The sequence below is a fragment of the Numida meleagris genome, chromosome 11 (genome assembly GCF_002078875.1).
Source record: "Numida meleagris isolate 19003 breed g44 Domestic line chromosome 11, NumMel1.0, whole genome shotgun sequence".
Lineage (NCBI taxonomy): Eukaryota > Metazoa > Chordata > Aves > Galliformes > Numididae > Numida > Numida meleagris.
In genome coordinates this window covers 9,799,307-9,817,785 of record NC_034419.1, presented here as the reverse complement: position 1 = coordinate 9,817,785, position 18,479 = coordinate 9,799,307, and the positions used below count along the sequence as shown (strand labels likewise).

General features: G+C 57.6%; 1 protein-coding gene across 4 annotated transcripts in view; it reads right to left on the bottom strand.

The window, feature by feature from the left end:
- The window catches only part of PLXNA1 (plexin A1), a 95,349-nt gene extending 82,660 nt beyond the window's left edge, over nt 1–12,689 (bottom strand). For 2 of the 4 annotated variants that reach the window (XM_021409168.1, XM_021409171.1), the window contains exons 1-2: nt 12,531–12,689; nt 1,437–2,786 (exon numbers count right to left, since the gene is read on the bottom strand). In XM_021409168.1, coding sequence (XP_021264843.1) covers nt 1,437–2,639 — 1,203 coding nt within the window. In that variant the 5' untranslated portion in view covers nt 2,640–2,786; nt 12,531–12,689. Of the gene's footprint in view, nt 1–1,436; nt 2,787–4,553; nt 4,739–8,373; nt 9,086–12,530 lie in introns of those variants that run through there. The other 2 variants (XM_021409169.1, XM_021409170.1) reach the window with 2 other exon arrangements.

The following is an 18,479-nucleotide window of genomic DNA, read 5'->3' as shown; positions in this document are numbered from 1 at the left end:
CGACCCACCCCAGAGGTGGCTGCATTTTACAAGGGGCACGCAGATCCCTGCCAGAAGGAGGTTACATGCTCCGCAGGCCCCGATTTGGCTCGCTCCCAGCGCGGCCAGGGGCTGAGGCTCAGCACCTCGCGCTGCTCTCTGCCGCGCTTGGCAGGCGGAGCAGGACGGGGACAGACAATGGCACCTGGCTCCTACAGCCAGCTTTGTGCCACCACGACCCAACCCATGTGAAACCACGGGTCCCTCCGGTGCCACCACCTCACACCCGCTGTCCCTGCCGGGGTTTCTCTGGAGCTGAGCCCCTGTGCACGCACCAGTGCCTGCGAACAGCCTGCAGCAGAGACAACACAGCCCTGCAGGGACACAGCCCCCCCCACCCTCACATGGGGCACACGTCAGGCAGAGCCCTCTCCCCACACAAGGGGAGGAGGGGCTGGGAGCGCATCAGGAGGAAGCGGCAGGCATCTCCTCTGCCTGAGCCAGCAGCTGCGCGACCCAACAAGCAGCAGTGTAACGATTTCATCATTTTCCACCAAAATTGAATTAGTTCAAAGCCAAAATCTGATTTGTGAGCCCAGCGCTCTTGACAGCAAACCCTTTACTTTGTCAGGCAGCTGTTAGCTGTCTCCTTCGGAGCGGCAGGGAGGACATGGGAAGGAGGCAGGACTGCTCCGTGGGGACGCATGGGCACCCAGGGCAGGAGGAAGCTGCTGACCCCCAAGACCTGGGACAGGATGGGGGAAGGAGTGTGATGACGTCCTCCCCTCCTGCCTCCGGAATGGAAAACAAACCCAGCAACTGCAATTGCTCCCTGCTCCTCATACCCTCTCTCTCCTCCTATGCAGCACACCATAGAGAGGATGTGGTCCCACCGGGGTGAGCATCTGAATGACCTCTGTGGGGACTGCCAACCTCTCTGCCTGCTTCCCTGCTTGGATCCCTCTCAACTCCCCACATTCTCCTGCCCCAGCACCTTACGCTCAGCCACAGCTCTGCCAAGCCCCACACGACCAAACCCTCCCAAGTTCACACATGCCATCTGCAAGGGCCTCCCTGGAGGAGACGAAGCAAACACCATTCGTCCCTCTGAGAGCTGAGCATCCTTGCCCTCAAAACCAGCTCACCCACACCCCTTTACTCTACAGGGAACAAGAGACCTGTGCCAGCAGTCAGCCTCCTGCTCGGGGCCAGCAGCTATCAGCAGACACTGATTCAACTCAAACCCAGACAGGCTTCCCACACCAAAGCCACAGTCTCCACAAGGAATGCTACCAAGCAAGCCGAGCACTCAGCCCTAACCGTGCCAGTCCCCAGAGCAAGAGAGAGGCCTCCCATCAGGAAAACAACAAGTCAGGTCAGGTAACTGGGAAGGGTCTGGAGAGTCCAGCCAGGAGCCAAAAACCACCTGGCATGCATAGAGACAGGCATGAACTTACCGAGTTGATGCAGCCCAGCTCCTTATTCAAGAGCCAGGGCAGCGAGAGTTTCCCTTCCCCTCTGTAGCACGACTGAATACGTTCCTTGATCTTATCCTTGATCTTCTTCAACGTGAAGAGGCAGAGCACAGACTCCTTGGGAGGCTTAACCCTGTTTTTCTGGCCCTGGGAGAAGATGGTGAAGAGGATATCCTCCCGCTCCGAGATGCCCAGGTACTTGGCCAAAGCCTTGCCGGGCTTGGTCAGGTAAGCGTCCTGGATCAGGCGGTATTCAATGCCATCCTGCACGCAGCCGATGGGGAACTCCACGTAGGAGTAGAACTTGGGATCGTCCACGCAGAGGCGGACGATCTTGGAGGTGAAAAACTGCTCCCCGGTGGAGTCGGGCGAGGTGAGCTGGGTGTCCAGCTGCAAGGTCAGGTAGTACACAAACTGCTCGCTGCTGAAGCTGTAGATGTAGTAGATGTCAAAGGTGGGGAACTTGGAGAGGGTGTCCGAGGGGATCTTAAGCTGAGACGAGACAAACTCATCCTGGTAGACAAAGCCAAACATCTCTGCATTCTCCTCATTGGCCATCAGCTTGCGGCTGGAGAGCGTGGGGAAGTACTCCGACTTGCCATCAATGGGCGTCCCGATGAAGAGCTTGTTCTGCCCGTTCAGCACCTCAATGATGACCCCAGACATGGTCCCCGACTCATTGACGCTGGAGAGGTAGTGCTCCTTGCGGTGATGGGGCTCACCCAACTTGAAGAGGTCATCCAGCCGCAGGAACTGGCAGATACCCTGCGAGGCACTGCCGCAGGCGATCAGTCGGTTCCCCGAGTAGTCCACCAGCAGCAGTTTGTTCACGTTGTTGGTGGTGACCAGACCGTGCGGACAGGACTGGACACTGGGCGGAGGGTAACACTTCTCATTGTCCTCCACGGGCCCCGTCACATGTGTCCTCAGGAGTGTGAGGTTATTGGAGAGCTTGTAGATCCGATTGACGGCCCCCACGTAGACCTCCCCAGTTTTGTTATGGACCACCAGGTGTGTCAAGCTCCAGTCTGTAACAGAGAAAGTCCTAAAGGGAGACTTGGGGCTGCCTTCCGCCAGCGGTAGCCAGGTGCTCCCCAAGAGCAGCAGGGTCCAAATGTTGACGGACAAGTGGTGCTTGAGCCAAAGGAGCCGCATCGCGGCAGCGTCACATCCGGCTAAGGCCATGCCCAAACCCAGCCACAAAATAAATAGAAACAAATCCAAACTAAAGGGGTGAGGAGGGAAAGATGAGGAGCTAGTGGGACACAGTCTCCTCCGCTTCTGCTGTGCTCAGCATTCAGGGCATCATGGGCACTGCCGGTCTGGTCAACCCTAGAGGGAGAAAGACAAAAACAGCAGGGTTAGGAGGCTTTCCTGCAGCTCCTGGCACTGCAGTAAGCCTGTTCCACCCCACTCCACAGAGGCTTTGCTGCTTCATGCTTATAAGGCAGCAGAACAAAATGCCCCCACTGCCTCCCACTCTGGAAGAAAACCCGCGCAGAGACCGAGGGAACCCACAGGATGCTAATGGCCACTCCTGGTAGCACGCACATGCTGCTACACACTGTAAATTCCATGCCACGAGCAGCCAAAGTGGTCACACAAAGCAAAGGGGCTCAACTGCAAGCCCTGCAATGTGGGGCAGCCCCCTGCAAGGCCCTGCCCCCCTCTACAGAGCCCCCCGGCAGGAGCAAGTGGCAGAACGCCTGCAGCTGTGTGGGCCAGGCCGGCACATCCCCAGCAGGCAGCGGCCTCGCCACGCGCTCCAGCACACCGACCGCATACAAATGTCTCGGCAGGGTGTCACTGGCCCCGACCCGCTTTAAGACCACTGGCAGCACCAAAGCATTGGCTGCTAGCAAGCGGCCAGCCCATGGCCTCTGCACCGCTCCATCACAGAATGGGGAGCTGGTACAAAAACCCAGTTTGCTTCCAGCTTGTAAGCACAAAGGGATCCCAACCCCGCTGCCGTGCTGTGAGCGTCCCCCTGAGCTCGGCCAAGAGAGGCACTTCCAGCCTCATGCCATACCCCAGTTATCCTCAGCTTAATTGGAGACAGGCATGCTGGTCATTAAGAGGATGCTGCTTTTACAAAGAGGCAAAGCAAATAGCAGGGGGAGAGATGGAAAAAAAAAAAAGCACAGCTTTTGTGAATGAAGGAAGACGCAAACGGCACCAATTTACTACTCAAACAGCGCATAACGGAGCCGGCAGGAGCCGGGGCTTGAGACCGGGTAGGGTGTGCGAGGCACAGCTCAAGCCAAGGATCTCAAAGTCGCCTTTTAAAGGAGCTGGGGGAGCCCTGGCACGCTGCCTGACAGCCCTGGCACCTGACAAAGCCCAGGAGACTGCGAGCAGGAGAGGCTTCAAAATGCAGGCGAAGGTCCACGGCTGGGAAGTGAGCTCAGCCCTTTGTTTCCCATCCCAGTTTTGCAGATAAGATGTTCCGAAAGCAAGCAGGGAAGAGCATCCCGCTCCTTATCGCCCATCTCTGACTCAGCCCGCACGGGGATCACCCGCTCCTGGCCCAGCACAGCCAGCAGGATCCCAGCAGGGAGTGGCACCGGTAGGAAATACCCGTGGTGACTGCCGGGCTGTGCCAGGAGCCGTGCCATCAGAAGGCAGCTGGTGCCACGCCAGCAGCACAGAGCTGCACTCCTTGGCAATACCCCTGGACACTTTGGGCACCACTTCCAAACCCAGATCTTTATGGTGTGCCCAGCTCCAAAAGCTCTGTCCCAGCAGCTCCCAGCCCCTTCTGCCTCCTCACCAGTCCCCAGGGCAGTATCCTCGAGAGAGGTTTGTGCAATAGGGTTTGAGCAACACAGAGGCTAAGACGAGTGCTGAGAGTGCAGTGCCATCAGCCCTGGAAACGGACCAGGCAGTCCCAATCCCACATCCCTGCAGTGCTGCAAAACATGAGCACCTCAGACTGGGGTTTGCCATCCCCTATCAGCGCAGCCTGTGGGTTCAACCAGGCAGCAGTGCGGTTTCCTCTTGGGCTGCGGGTTGCCAGAGGAAGGTTCCTGCCCCCAGAAATGGGGGGGCACACCTTGCAAAGCAGACAATGCCAGCTGCACCAGACACCCGCGTCTTTACCTTCTCCTCCAAGCAAAGGAACCTCCTGCTGAGCACGGTGGCACCACGCGCCCGCTCCCACCCCAGCACCGCTGCAATGCCCGGCAGCCCCCTCCTTCCAGCCACGACGTGCCGCAGTTACCCAGCCCAGGCACAACCCTCCACGCTCCTGTTGCACAAAGGCAGCGATGCAGCGGCAGCAGAGGGATGGGGAGCTGGGCGCGACAGGAGGCACATGTGACCCAAACCAAACACAAACCCCAGCACGAGCGCGGCTCTATCTACGCAGCATGGGGAGAGGAACAATACCACGGCTGTGTCGCAAGGAGATTACCATCGAAATGCAACCCGGCTTACGCACCAGCAGCACGCGGAGGGGAAGAGCAGCAGGGCTGAAAGCGGGAACGTGGTTGCGGCATGAGAACACCAAACCCCAGCACGGCGCTGCTGGGACAGGGCAGTCATTTGCTCAGCGCGTTTCTAATTATTCATCGCTTCTATTTTAGGGAGCGGGTATGAGAGCCAGAGGTCAGGCTGCTGTGCCAAAGCAGGGCTAGAAAGCCCAAAAGGAGATTCCCAAATTAATTTAGGGAACTGTTACTCAGAACTGGAACGAGAGCAAAGCCAGGCAGCGCTGGGGCGCAGACAGATGACAATCCGCAGAGCTCCTCGGAGACTTCTGCTCCCAAATACACGTCAGCAGCAACACCTCGTTCTAGTGCCCTGACACCAGCACTGGCTTGGTACAGTAAGACCTGCTTTAAGCCATCAGCAGTGATTGTAAGTAACAGAAAAAGAGCAGGAAAGGTTAGTTGGACCTGCTTTCCTCAGAACGAAATGATTTGTGTTCCCAACGGCATCTTGCACCGGGGATCTCAAAGGGAAGCAAGATGTGCACTGCAAGCACAGCCCCAAAGTGCAGGCACTCCCAGGCTGGGAGAACACACTTTGGAAAAGCAATCATCACTTCTGATAACACAAAGCAGGAGTGCCGAGCTGGAAAAACAAACCCTAAAAGGCAAAGACTGGACAGAGCATCCCCTGCTGCCCCCAGCACTCATGCTGCATGCCCCAGTGTCCCGGGCAGGGCTGCAGCAGCACACTGACAAAAGAATTGACAAAAGAATCCGTTTTCTTGCTCTGGGACTGCCCCAACAGCTCTACAGCCTGGTAGGAGTGCTTTGAAATAGAGGCTGGGAGAGAAAACTTGTGGGAATGAAAACCCTCCTAGCTGACCCCAGAAAGGACAGGAGCAATGAGAACTAATGGGTCTTTATCTGCAATCTCTGCGAGTCACTCGCTGCTCTCAGCGATAGCGCACGGACTGAGCAGGACCCAGCTCCATCTTCAAACGCACGAGCTGCCTCGCTGCCAGTAATTAGCCAAAGGGAGAGAGGAGAGATTATACGGAGGAGAGAAAAGCCTGCAGGCCACAGGAGAGAGAGTCTCACAATGCTGTGGGTGTATTTTTAGGTTCGTCTGCCTGGGAAAAGCCTTGCAACAATAAGAGAAGGCTGCTGGAGTTACCCAGTTAGGAGTTGCACTATATATGCAATCATCTGCAACAGGGCCAAGCTTTAACTCCTTTTTCCACCGCATGCAGCCGTTAGGAACAATTTTTCTGGGATCCCTCCCTTCTCCCCAGCGAGTGCAATCATTGCAAACCTTATTCCTGGCTGGAGCCAAACCCTGATGAAATCAGTGGCAAGAGCTGGAGCTGCCCCCTCCAGCCTCAATCACAACATCAGGAATCTCTCCCATCTTCAGAGCTCCCATTCCCCAGGGCACAGCCCAGAGCTGCATCCTGCCCCACACTGCAGCAACCTCAAGGATTTTGACCTCTTACGTCCCAAGACGAGGAGCGTGCCTCCCAGGAGGAAGCACAGCACACCCACTGCAGCTCCTGCAGTCACAGGGCCAATACAGCGACATGGAGACTGCTTAACAACATTTTGTCCCCAGCTTCAGAGCACCCAAGTCCAGACCAAGCCCCCAAAGGCCACCTTTCACCATGGCTGCTGTGAGACCTGGGTTCTCACAGCAAACATCTCCAAAACCAACCCCACCTCAGCCCGTCAGGAGCAGCAGCAAACCAGAAGCTCAGCCACAGGCCAGCTCCTAGCAGAAGTCCTTGTGCCACCAGCATCTTTCCATTGATCAACCCACGGCCAGTGGGCATCAACCCTAACACGCCGAAGGCAGAGTGGATGCACCGGGAAGCTCCCAGTCTCTGTCACTGAATGGGAGCAGGAGGATTTCTGCGCTCCCAGCACAGGGAGGTAGCACCAGGGTTGCTTTAATCCAGCACAAATCCAGGCTGAGCTGAAATTCCCACTCTTCCACCCAGCCCCACGGTGAGCCAAGCACGATCACCAGCACAGGGCACGCACTGCTCGTAATGAAGACTGAATAAAGCAGCCAGAGGACAACAAAACATCTCCACTTCACCGAAGGAGGCTTCCCCAGTCAAAGCCCAAGCTGTAACCAGTTCTCCTTTCCCCTACAAGACCCCACACCTCACTGCAGGGCTGCAGGCTCAGCACAGCCCCACTGCTTGCCCAGGGCGGAGCTGAGCCACGAGCAGCCCAAGAGCTGGCGGAGCCGCGAGACAGGGAGAGGGGAAGCGAGCAGAGCCTGAAAGCGCTCCAACAGCAACAACACAAAGAGGGGAAACTCTGCTTTGAGAGGCTAACAGAGGTTTCATTTGCACGCAGGACGGGCCGGGAGCGTCCAATGAAAACAGCGAGGCACATGCACGCACAGAGCCCGAGGCTGCGCCCGCACCCTGCTCCTGGGGCCAGCACACCAGCACGCTCCGGGGGCTTCACCCAGCCAACGTGGGCAAAGCTCACTGGGGAGCATGGATGCAGCACGCCTGAGGGACACCAGCCAGGAAGGAGAGCGCAGAGAGATGGGAGGACACGTGTACTCCCACTGCCAAAACCCCGCTCCCTGCTAACGAGAGCGGCTGGACGGTGGCCCCAGTGGGTGACGTCAGCCTGCGGAGGGCAGGGAGCCGCGTGGCTCGGTGGTATGGCACGCGGTGGTGAAAGCACAGGCCCAGGGGCACCAAGCTGGTGCTCACCCACGAGGCTGTGCCACCAGGAGCTGTCCCTGTGTGCCCGCGGGCACTACCAACACGCAGGTGGCAGTGGGTGAGGGCTGGCGGCATCATAAGCCCGAGCTGCCGGAGCCCTGCCAGGCTTGCAGACCCGCAGAAGCTCTCCCTCGGAGGCTGATCTCTTGCCTGCCTTCCTGCCTTTCTCCTCCCCCATTTCTTCCTGATGACATCAGCCTGAAAAACAGGTTCTGACTCCTCACTGTCCTCTGAAGGGGCGAAGCCCCTGCACACCCTGACTCCGCTCGGTGCCACGTGGGCAAGACCAGGGCAAACATCCCACCCGTGCACCAGCACCGCTGGCAGCAGAAATGCCCGAGGAGGTGCTGGAGGAGCCGATTTTAAACATTCCAGAGGCCTCAGTGGCTGTAAGTATCCCCACTACAGAGCACGGACAAGGGAGCTGTGCCTTCCTGCCTGCCCTAGTGCCCAGGACAGCACTCCGAGAGTGCTTGCGCTGCCCGGGCAGCTCTCCATACAGCCTAGCAAAGCCTTCTAGGGGCCACTGAGCTGCATTCTGACTAACAGGGAACATTGTTCTGCGAAACATCTTGTGCACGAGCCAAGCTACAAGATTATTTTTAAAATCCTAAAATATTTTTGGGTTTTCCTCTTCCCCTGTTGAAGCTAACAGTCTGCACAGGAAGACCGAAACAACCGCTTGTATGTATATAAAGCGCTGCTGTACACACAAAGCAAACAACTTACTGCCATTATAATTACCTTAGATGTTATCGGCAGCTCCGACAGGGTCGGCACTCGCTGGAGGAAACGTGCTTTTCGCATGGCACTGTGGAATCCTTCCTGCAGCCCCAGCAGCACCCAGCGCCGTGGTGCCCGCACAGAGCCAGCCAGCTCCTTCCCCAAGCACCGGGATCTGCCTCTCCTCTCGCAAGGGATTTACTTCTGCAAGGGCTTGAATATTTTGACACACAGGCAGTTGCTTAACCAAGCACATAAAGCAAAGGGACTCTCAGAGCTTCTACGATTACACCAACGCTTCGAGATTCGCCTGGACGGCGGCCAGAGGCCCCATATCGCAGAGGATCAGGCCCCGGACACAACCGGGAGAAAAAACGCCGGGGATGGAGAAAGGCTGGAGCCGGTTCAGAGCGGGGATGCAGCCGACTTCCTGCTCGCACAACAGCACGGCTCCTCCTAACCCCTCACATGCCGCAGCCCCACTCCTGCCAGCCCTAAGCATGAATCACCCCGCATGTATCGGTCCCCAACGCCCGTGCAATTAACAAGGTTGTCGGTTCAGGATTGTTTTTTTCTTTTTCCCCTCCAGTATAATTATACAAATTTTAATGCAATTACCACCCTTGTATTTTGTACATTAAGCAGTAGGCAACCAAAGGAAGAAAGAGACTATTTTTTTTGGCTTCACGTTCCTGAAAATAATAGCGGATTGCAGAGCGCCCGCATAGAGAAGGGTTTATCTGCACAGGACACAGAGAGAGCAGATGGAAAATGGGAAGACCCCCCAGGCCCCAGGTACCTGCATAGAGGCCCAGCTCCAGCTCAGCCTCCTGCCCGGAAAGGAAAAGCAAATCAAGCAAATGGTCGGCGGTTACTCAACCCCAAAGCCGGGGTCATTAGCCAGATTAAAGTGCCCGAGCTCCGGCCAGCAGCGCGGATAGCAAAGTGCAGTTAAACGGCCCAAATTGGATTACTGCCGTTCCTCCGCCTCCGTGCCAAGTTGGCCGGCGGACGGCGGGAGGCGAGCGGCCGAGGGGAGGCTGGGGAGGAGGCCAGGCCGCCGCTTAGACCCACGGATCCCAGCCCAGCAGCCGTAATGCGCTCACACGGGCACTTTCCCCAGCTAAAGCCCTCAGAACGCAAAGCAATCCTCTTGGAAAAGGGCCCCACGCGCTCCTCACGCCCCTGCTCACAAATCCTGCCCGCTGACGCACGCCTCGGACACACCGCACAGCGGCCCGTGGGGCTGAGCTCTGTGGCCTGCACATACCGGGGGGGTTTATAGACTCAACACATGGGCAGTAAGGAGTGGGTTTGCCAAGCTTCAGCTGAAGGGAAAAACAACTTCTGGATGCTTTAATGCAGGGTGGGTTCCACATGGAACAAAGGCTGGGGGCAGCAGGGTGCTGGGGAAGCGACACCAAGGTGGGCACCAGCTGGCTCCAAGCAGGCCCCAGGCACATGCAACGTGTCCAAGGTGGGGAACACGAGGTGTCTGCATGAACCTGGCAAGAAACCCATGGATATGGCTTCAGGTTTCTCCTCCGTAGTGCACGAGAGCACCCCCAGGTCTAAGACTGCGCACGGCCAAGGCTGAGGGTCCAACACAGTGCCAGAGCCCATGTGTTTCCACCGTGAATCCACAATGGCAGCAGGATCCCCACAGCATGTACAGGGCACACCATGGAGGCAGGGAAGGAGGCGGCTCCCTGCAGCCCCCATCAGCCCAGCACAGGTTTCACTGGGCATCACAGCTCAGCTCCACTGGGAGAATGGCATCCTACAGGGCAGCTCACTGCCCAGAGCCAGCCCACGGCTCCCTCAGCCTCTGCACAGCACACACTGCCTAACGACACAGTGCACGGGAGACACTCAGAGCAGAGAGCAGCAAACAAAGTCTCCATGGGCATAATCTCACCAGCCACGCAGAACCCGAGCTTGCAGAGAGCCTAGCAGGCAGCAAGGACAGCATACGTGCCCCATGCCCACCTCCCCACTGCAGCATAGAGGGGTGGCAGCTCTTCTGCTGCACTGCCAGGGCTGCCAAAGCCATCCTGCTGCCTGGGGACACGAGTGACAGCAGCACCCTGCACGCAGACAAAGCCCGGCGGGATGCAGGTGGATGCTGCGGGCAGCGCTACCCGCTCGCAGGAGCCTGGTGGTGCGAGCACTGCAGCACCGGGCTGCTCCACGCATGCATCTCAGCGCTGCCTGCCGGCAAACGCTGCAGCTCCTTAGCAGCAACAAAGGCCCTGACACACACCAAGCCCGGGCAGCAATGCCTCCAAGTTCCCCTCGTTAAGCCCAACCCGAGGTCCCTTTACACAAGGGATGCAGAACGCAGCAAACCCTGGGGAGGAACTGCCTGGCCCCACACCTCAGTGCCAGCAGCGCTGCAGCTGCCGGCGGAGGGAGCAGCCTCGCGGCACACAGCAGCACGGCTCCAGCACCCGCTGCCATCTCGGCAGCGCCCGGCCGAGTTCGGAGGAGTTTGTTTATGTGTCGCAGGGCCCTCTGCCTTCCTCAGGGCAGCGCTTTGTCTCTGCACAGCGAGCTACGTGCTCCACTCCAAATCTCACGCGTCTATAAAATAAAGAAGGGAAACCCTTGAGGCTCGCTGCAGAACGGCTCCAGCTGCAAGCGGACCCACTAAAACCCCACTAACAAACACACCACGACCAAAACTTGGATTTCCACAGTGGGGCAGAGCACAAGATACCAACCATCTCCCATTAGGGACGCAGAGCCCAGCCACGGAATGCCACCGCGCAGCCCATCGGGGATGCAGCCTGGCACACGCAGACCGGGATTCGCGCATCCATCCCTCCCTCATTCCCCGACCACGGATCTGGAGCCCAAACTTCCGCGCCACCCACGCGGCCCCGCACTCCGGCATCCGCTGGCGGCGGCGGCACCCTCCCCCCCCGCTCCCCTCCCCGCAGCCCCCCCAGGAACGCCCGCACAGCGCCCGCCAGGCTCAGCCCCGCTGCTCCTCCACGTCCCCACCGCATTCGGTCATCGGTGTCTTGAGACGGAGACATCGCGCCGCTCGCTTTACCCACTGAGTATATACAAAAGACCCTGAGATTGTTCAGGAAGCAATTAGCCGCTGTTCGGAGGAAAACGGTGTTTTCAGATGGATAACCTTTGATGTAGTCAATAGCCTCGTCTCCTCTTTTTTTTTTTTTTCCTCCCCCCCCCCCCCAGTCTCACACAAAAGGAACAGAAGAAAAAAAAAATCCGGCTGGTAATTGGCTCCGCACAGAGCCCGCTCGGCACGAAGCGATCACCGCCCGAGGAGCGGCCCCGCGGCGCGGCTCTGCCCAACTTTTCTCCCCTCCGCGTCCCGCAGCCTACAGCGGGACCGGGAACACCCATCGGCGCTTTCGCAGGTTCTGCTTTTGTGCCGTCCTCCCCGAAGCACGGGGACGGGGGAGCGAACAAGTGAGATTACTGCCTTTTCTCCCCCCATCCATCTCCCCGCTAAGCAGTGACCTTCACGTCCAGACCCGGCTACACGCCAGCCCCCAGCCCCGGGGACAGGAGGGGGAATCTCTCCTCCAGGAGGACGGGGGAAGGGATTTCGGGATCTATCCCAGCGCACCGCGGAGCCGCCGCGGATCCCCACCCCGGAGCCGGGCGCTTTGCGCAGGGGGAGCCGGGCCCCCACCGCCTTCTCCTCCCGCAGCGGCCGCTCCGCACCGCACCCCCTCGGGCTCCGCACCCGGCGCAGCCCCGTTCCGCGTCTCTCTGCCAAACTACGGCGCGATGACAATGGCCGTTTACGCTTCCAACGGCGGATCCCAATCGCAACGCCGAGCGCCCTCCGACCGGGCTCTGCCCGATGGCCAAACGCGCCCACAGGCTCCGCCCGCAGCCCCGCGCCGGCAGCCGGGGCACACCGAACCCTGCGGCGTGCGGGGCGAGCCCAGCCCGCGCGGTGCCGCGCCCCGAGCCCCGGGCACGTAGCGGCGGTGCGGCACCGGGGGGACCCGCAGCCCCACGCCCGGCCCCGCCGCACCCCCCCGCTGCCCCGCCCGGGCGAGCCCCGCTTCGGCCGCGGTTTTCTTTTTTTTCGGGAATACCGATCTCATCGGATTCCAACCCAAAATGCCGATCGCTCCGACGGACGCGTAAAGGCACGCGGCGCAGAGGAAAGTTGCAAGCGGGTTACTCACGGCTCGGCTCCGCGCTCGCCCCAGCCCTGCCTGCCATAACCGCATTCCAGCCGCGCCGCCGCCGGGCCCCGCCGCCGCTGCCTCTTCCTCCGCCTCCTCCTCCTCCTCCTCCTCCTTCGCCGTCGCCTCCTCCGCCTCCTCCTCCTCCTTCACGCCCTCCCGCCGCCGCCCGGGGCTCCGCGGCTCCGCTCCCACCCGCCCGCCTCGCGCCGCCGCCGCTGCCCCGCATGAATGGGACGGCGGCGCGGGGCCCCGACGGAACGCCGCCCGCCGCGCGCCCCCGCCGCCACGCGCACGCGCACGGCCGCGCCGCCGCCGCTGGAGGGAGGGAGGGAGGGAGCGAGCAGCACCGCTCGCCTGAGCCTCCAGGGGGCGCCCGCGCCTCTGCGGGGAGAGGCGAGAGGCGGGAGCTGGCTGGCCACGGCCCCTGATCGTTCTTAAAGGGGCGATGGCGGGTGGGAGGTGGCTTAAAAGGGGCTGTAAACAGGGTGGGGCCGCTTGCGGCGGGCACCTCAGGAAAGGCCGGAGACTCCCTCGCCGCGCCTCCAGCCGGCATGGCGGGGCTCACGCAACTGCCCCGTCCCCTCCAGAGCCCCTCTACCCAAGGAAAGCGTGGTGGGGGCAGCAGCACTCCTAGTCCTACACGGCCATAATACCCTAAAGCACCACACGCGCATCAGTCCACACAAAACACATGGGCCAAACCGCACCAATTTGTGCAAAACACTCATTAGAAACAGTGGCAAGGAGGAGGACTTGGGGGAAATATTCCCCCCGTGCTGCTCAGCCCTGCTGCCCAACAGTCACCTCAGGCCCAGCCGCCATCTTTACTCTGTGCCCTCACAGGGACACTCCCTCACAGCCTCCCTGCCCACAGGCCCCACTCATGGGCTCTGCTCACCCAGCCCAGCCCAGTCTAGTGTGGGGGCTGAAGCCACCTCACACAGCGATAAGGGCCGGACTTTGTTCTCAGAGCTGTCAGCTCAGCATCTTTCTGCCTGTGCTGCGTCCGCATAAAATTACCAAGGGGAAAAATAGTAAAAGCCATAAAAAAGACAAATGGGTGGCTTGAGTTGATTATTTGTCTTTTTAAAACATGCTCGGTGCCAGCCATTTTTATCACCATCATTCTCCCCCTTCATTTTCCCTCCCACCAGGCCATGGCTTTCCCATGCCACACTTCCTCCCCTGACCATCCTTGCATGTTTGTATAGGCCCTACAGAAAGGAACGACCTCCCTCCCACTGCTCTGGCATCCCTGGGCTGTGATGTGACCTTTTAAAAGGCAAATAGAACTAAATAACATCTTCATAATTAGGGCTGCACCTCCACCGATTCCACCAGAGGTACACTGGATATAAATGGTGTGGAGCTGCTCTCCCGCCAGGAGATGAAGGGATGGCCACTGATGCTCACTGCAGCATGGAGCCCATGATCTCCCCCAGGCTGGGGCTGCAAGCCTGGGAGCCCTCCAGCCACAGAAGCCCACAGCCCACCAAGATAGAAACATAGAATCATTAAGGTTGGAAAAAACCCCTATGATCACCAAGTCCAACCCCAACCCATGCCCACTGGCCACATCCCTCAGTGCCACATCTCCACAGTTCTTGAACACCTCCAGGGACAGTGACTCCACCACCTCCCTAGGCAGCCTGTGCCAATGTATTGCCACCCTTTCTGAAAAGAAACATTTCCTAGTATTCAGCCTGAAAGATCACAGCCTCCAAACCCAACCTGCAGGCCATGGGGGTTTCCAGGCACAAGCACCGCAAGGGCAATAAACACAGACAGCTTGCTCACCCTGAGTGCAGCCAGCCAAATCTTTATCTCCACCAAATTGCACCACTAGGACACACTTTGCCCTTCAGACTCAGAGGCACCATTGAAGTTTGGGAGGTGCCAGCCATCGTCTCTGCTGCTGGAATGCGTGGGCTCACGTTGTACAGACATGTAGAGGTGCTCAGCTACCGACATCCAGTACACGTGCTTGCTTCTGCCTGTGCCAGCAGTTACAGGTGTGTACAGATCCTTACCTGGGCTGAAAACGCTATTCATGAAAGCAGGGAGACCTCCTTCAGCCAGGGGAGTGCAGAGGCCATTGTTAGGCCCTTGGGAGAGGCAAGGAAGGAGAGCAGGACAGAGAAGAAAAGAGGCCCTTAGAAGCTCTGGAGAGGGTAGGAAGGGAGGATGGAGTGGAGACCAGTTGATTTGGATGGATGTGACAAAGAACTCTTTACTTCCAGCCCCCAGCACCTGTTATGTCTTGCTTAAAGCCCACTGGAAAACAAAATGGCATCCCAAGACACAGGCACAAGGTCTCTCCCAACCCGAAGGGGTCCTTCTCCCCTGTTTTTCTCTCATATATCCCCCTCCCTGTCCCTGTCAGCATCTGTCATGTGGAGGCTGGGGGCTGTCGCATACTCCCAGGACACCACGTTGGTGCCTGCCATTCTTCCACCTCTTATTTGTGCACAGGCACACATGGGGCCCAGACTTAAAAGCTTTTGAGACTGAGGAGAAGAGAACAAATCAGCTCGCTCTGATGGCTGGGAAGTAGCTGGGGTTTGGATCATTTCCCCCAGATTGAAAGAAGTGGTTCTTTTTTTTTTTTTTTTTTATTATTATTATTCCCTCCAAGAGACTAAATTTAGTGAATTCATTTCACATTAAAAACTTGTCAGGTATTCACATCCAAAGAGGCTGCTACTTCGGTCTCTCAGGGGAGTTACTGAGACAGCGAAACCTCTTAAACATATAAAGAAGAAGGGAGAGATATTCAGGCAATCTCCCACCGCCGCTTTTAAATCCGCTCTCTCGCAGGAGGGCTGCACGGGCACCTTGCTCTCATGGCCACTATCTCATGCTGCAGATGCAGGGAAGAGGGGATGGATTATCCCTTCCTCACTCCATGCACAGGGCAGGATTGTGCAGCTCCCGATCCCCAGCTCAGCACCAGCGGGAAGAGAGCTGGAGTGATTTATTTTTGCTGATAGGGAGGGTGATGGATGGTCAAAGCAGTGATGAGTGAAACAGAGGTGGAAGAGCTCAAAAAAGAGCCCTGGCATCACTATCACCAGCACACCTCCTGCCACCCAAGGAGCTCCAGCCCCAGCAATGTCACCTGGGGACAGGTGGGTTCTCCAGGGGTTAGTGGCAGAGTGAGGACTGGCCACAGGGCTGTGGTTACAGTTACAGCTTTATTACCACTTAAACATTTTAGCAATCAGGGTAACGTATTGTTATCTACAATTTCTAATAGTTAACATATCTTACTGGTTGGACTAGATGGTCTTTGTGGTCTTTTTCCCCACCTTAACGATTCTATGATTATAAAATGGCATTGGTGATGCTAGCCATATTACCAGAGGTCAGGAGCAGGGGGTACCAGTCACAGAGACGAATAATAAACAAGCAAAAAACAGCAGGAGCCCCACACCAAGATCTCAGTGCAGAGACTAGGGGCAAGACAGGGGTTAAGCCAAGGAGGGAAGAAGCCTCAGCTTGCAGTGACCCATTGAGCTTGTGGGCCTCCTATGGCCGTTCTGATGTGCCCAGAGGGCATGGGACACGCTTGTTACACAGGGCTTTTCCTCCAGAGCCCAGACACCTCACTCCTGCATCAGGATCCTCGTTAGCACAAAAAGCCTGGCCCTGCCTCTGTTGGCCCTGTAATTGCTCTGCTTCCCCCAGCATTGTGCATCCTCAACCCCCTGGAGCTGACAGACCTCCAGGGACTGACAGCCACTGCTCCATCCCGCCTGAGGACAGCTGGCTTGAGTGGCACCTCAAAGGCACTCCAAATTTCAGAGCTCGGCAGGGTGCTGGGAGGAAGGGTTTGAGGCAGAAGATGACTCCGTTCTCAGCTGGACCAAAACCACAGAGGTTACGGGTTCGACTGGCTCATTCTCATTATGCTAAAAGCATGTGGCTGACTCTGCACTTCTTAAGCAGAACTTTAACCAAAATTACATTTAGAGACAATCTGTTCTCGGTGTGTCTGGTGCACTTCCCTACGTTACCGAAGAGATCGAGGGGCATTTTGTTCTCTAAAAGCAGCCTGACAACTACTTTGTAAAAAGAAACTAATTGGGAGAGGATTAGATCGCCGAAGAGAGCCAGAATAGATGGGGAAGTTGTTCCACTCAGCTTACCGGGTTAATCCAGTCCAACTGAGTGGTGAGGGGCTATAAATAAGCAGCTAAATTTGTGATTTTTCAACCATTTCTGACTGCTAAAAGTTTCCCATTGGGAACGCAGACTTCTGCACAGGTCTTCAAGCACAAATCATCTCCCCTGCTCACCTCCTATAGACCATCTGAAATGGTTCCCCAAGAGCCTGCAACCACAGGTTTAAACCCTCCATGCGTGGAGGGATACATTCAATGCCTCCATCCCAGAGGTCCTTTCTGCTGTGTGATCTGCACAGAACAGCCTGCAACACAAATTTGGTCTTTGATACTCAACCTCTACAGCTCCACTCTGTCCGCCCTGTCTCAGCACATCCTCCGGAAGGGAAGGGGCCTCAAGAGGAGATCAGTTCTGCACAGATGCCAGCGATGGGGCTTTTTTCCTTCTCCTATCCTCACAGACATCACTGCTAATAAAGAAGCGGGGAGCGGAAAGCCTGGGCAGACAGGCTGGGGAGGCAGCGCGGTACCCAAACAGAGGGTTTGTCAAAGTTTTCCAGGAGGCGTCAGCAGCTCTTTGAGCTTCTTGACAGCCAGGATAACAAAATGTGTCTGCAGAGCTCTGGGGATCCAGACTGAAATTAAAATGGGTAATGAATAAAGCCATTTTTCAGGGGATCACAGCTGCAAATGCAGGCAGGGCCAGCAGGCAAAGAGCACTGGAAAGGCACATGGGGAAGGGACCCAGGGTGGCATGGGGGCTGTTGTTCCTCCTATCCCATGGTAAGGAGGATGCTTCGCTACCTGCTTTTATCCCGTGCCTGCTGCTAGGGACACCCTCTGGATTCGCAGGTGCCCGCAAAGCATTGCTGACAAATGGACCCTTCCTCCACCCCGCTATGCTTATGTTCCTTGAAACGGGGATTTTTGTATTAGCACTGCCATTAATTACAGCAACCAGGGCTGGGAAGCAGGAGGTCAGCCGGGCTCAGCAGGACACCTCAAAGGAGGGAGTGGGATCAGGAGAAAGAGAGGTCTGGGAGCACCCCAACTTCCCCGCATGTGCACCAGTCCTTCACACAGCACTTCCCAGGTGGGAAGGAGCCCCGCAGAGGCCCCTCGACCATACCTTCATGGGTGAGCTTCTTCCTGGCTCCTCCATCCCTTTGCCCGCAATTCACAACAGCGCTTAATTAGCAGGAAGCCCGATGCAGACACCTGTCAACTCCTGGGAGACAACCAGCATTTCACGTTAGCTGCCCCGGGGCTGTTCAGCAGGAACAGCTCTCTCTCTGTATTGATATTCCTTCATCTCAGCCTATTTTCCAAGCCGTCAAGCTGCCATCTCCCAAGGCCCGGGGAGAGCAGCCTCGTGTCCATCAGCTCCCGGACTCCGGTCCCACCTTTGCAGCTGCTGACGAACCACTTTGTGCTTCCACCCAGCAGCCGGAGGGCTCCCTGCTAAGCAAATCAGACATCCCTTGATGAATCACATCCAGGCTTCCCTGCACAGCGGGAACCAAAAGCAGACAGGCCTGACTTCGAGTCGGGGCAACTTTAAAGGGAAGAAAGAAAGTCACTTCCCGACTTCACCACTCTGCAGAGAGAGTCTGAGAGACACAGCACTGTGACACCTGCCCAGCACCGGGGATGCGGTGCCACCGTCTCCTCTGCCACTGTGCAGGGACCCCCCACCCCACTAGGACACACAGCAACAGCTGGGCAGAGACAACCAGGGGAGATCATGCAGCTGCTTTGATTTGTTGCAGCCTACAAAAGGGTGCAGTGTGATCATCAGCATGGTTAGTGCCACCAGGCATCC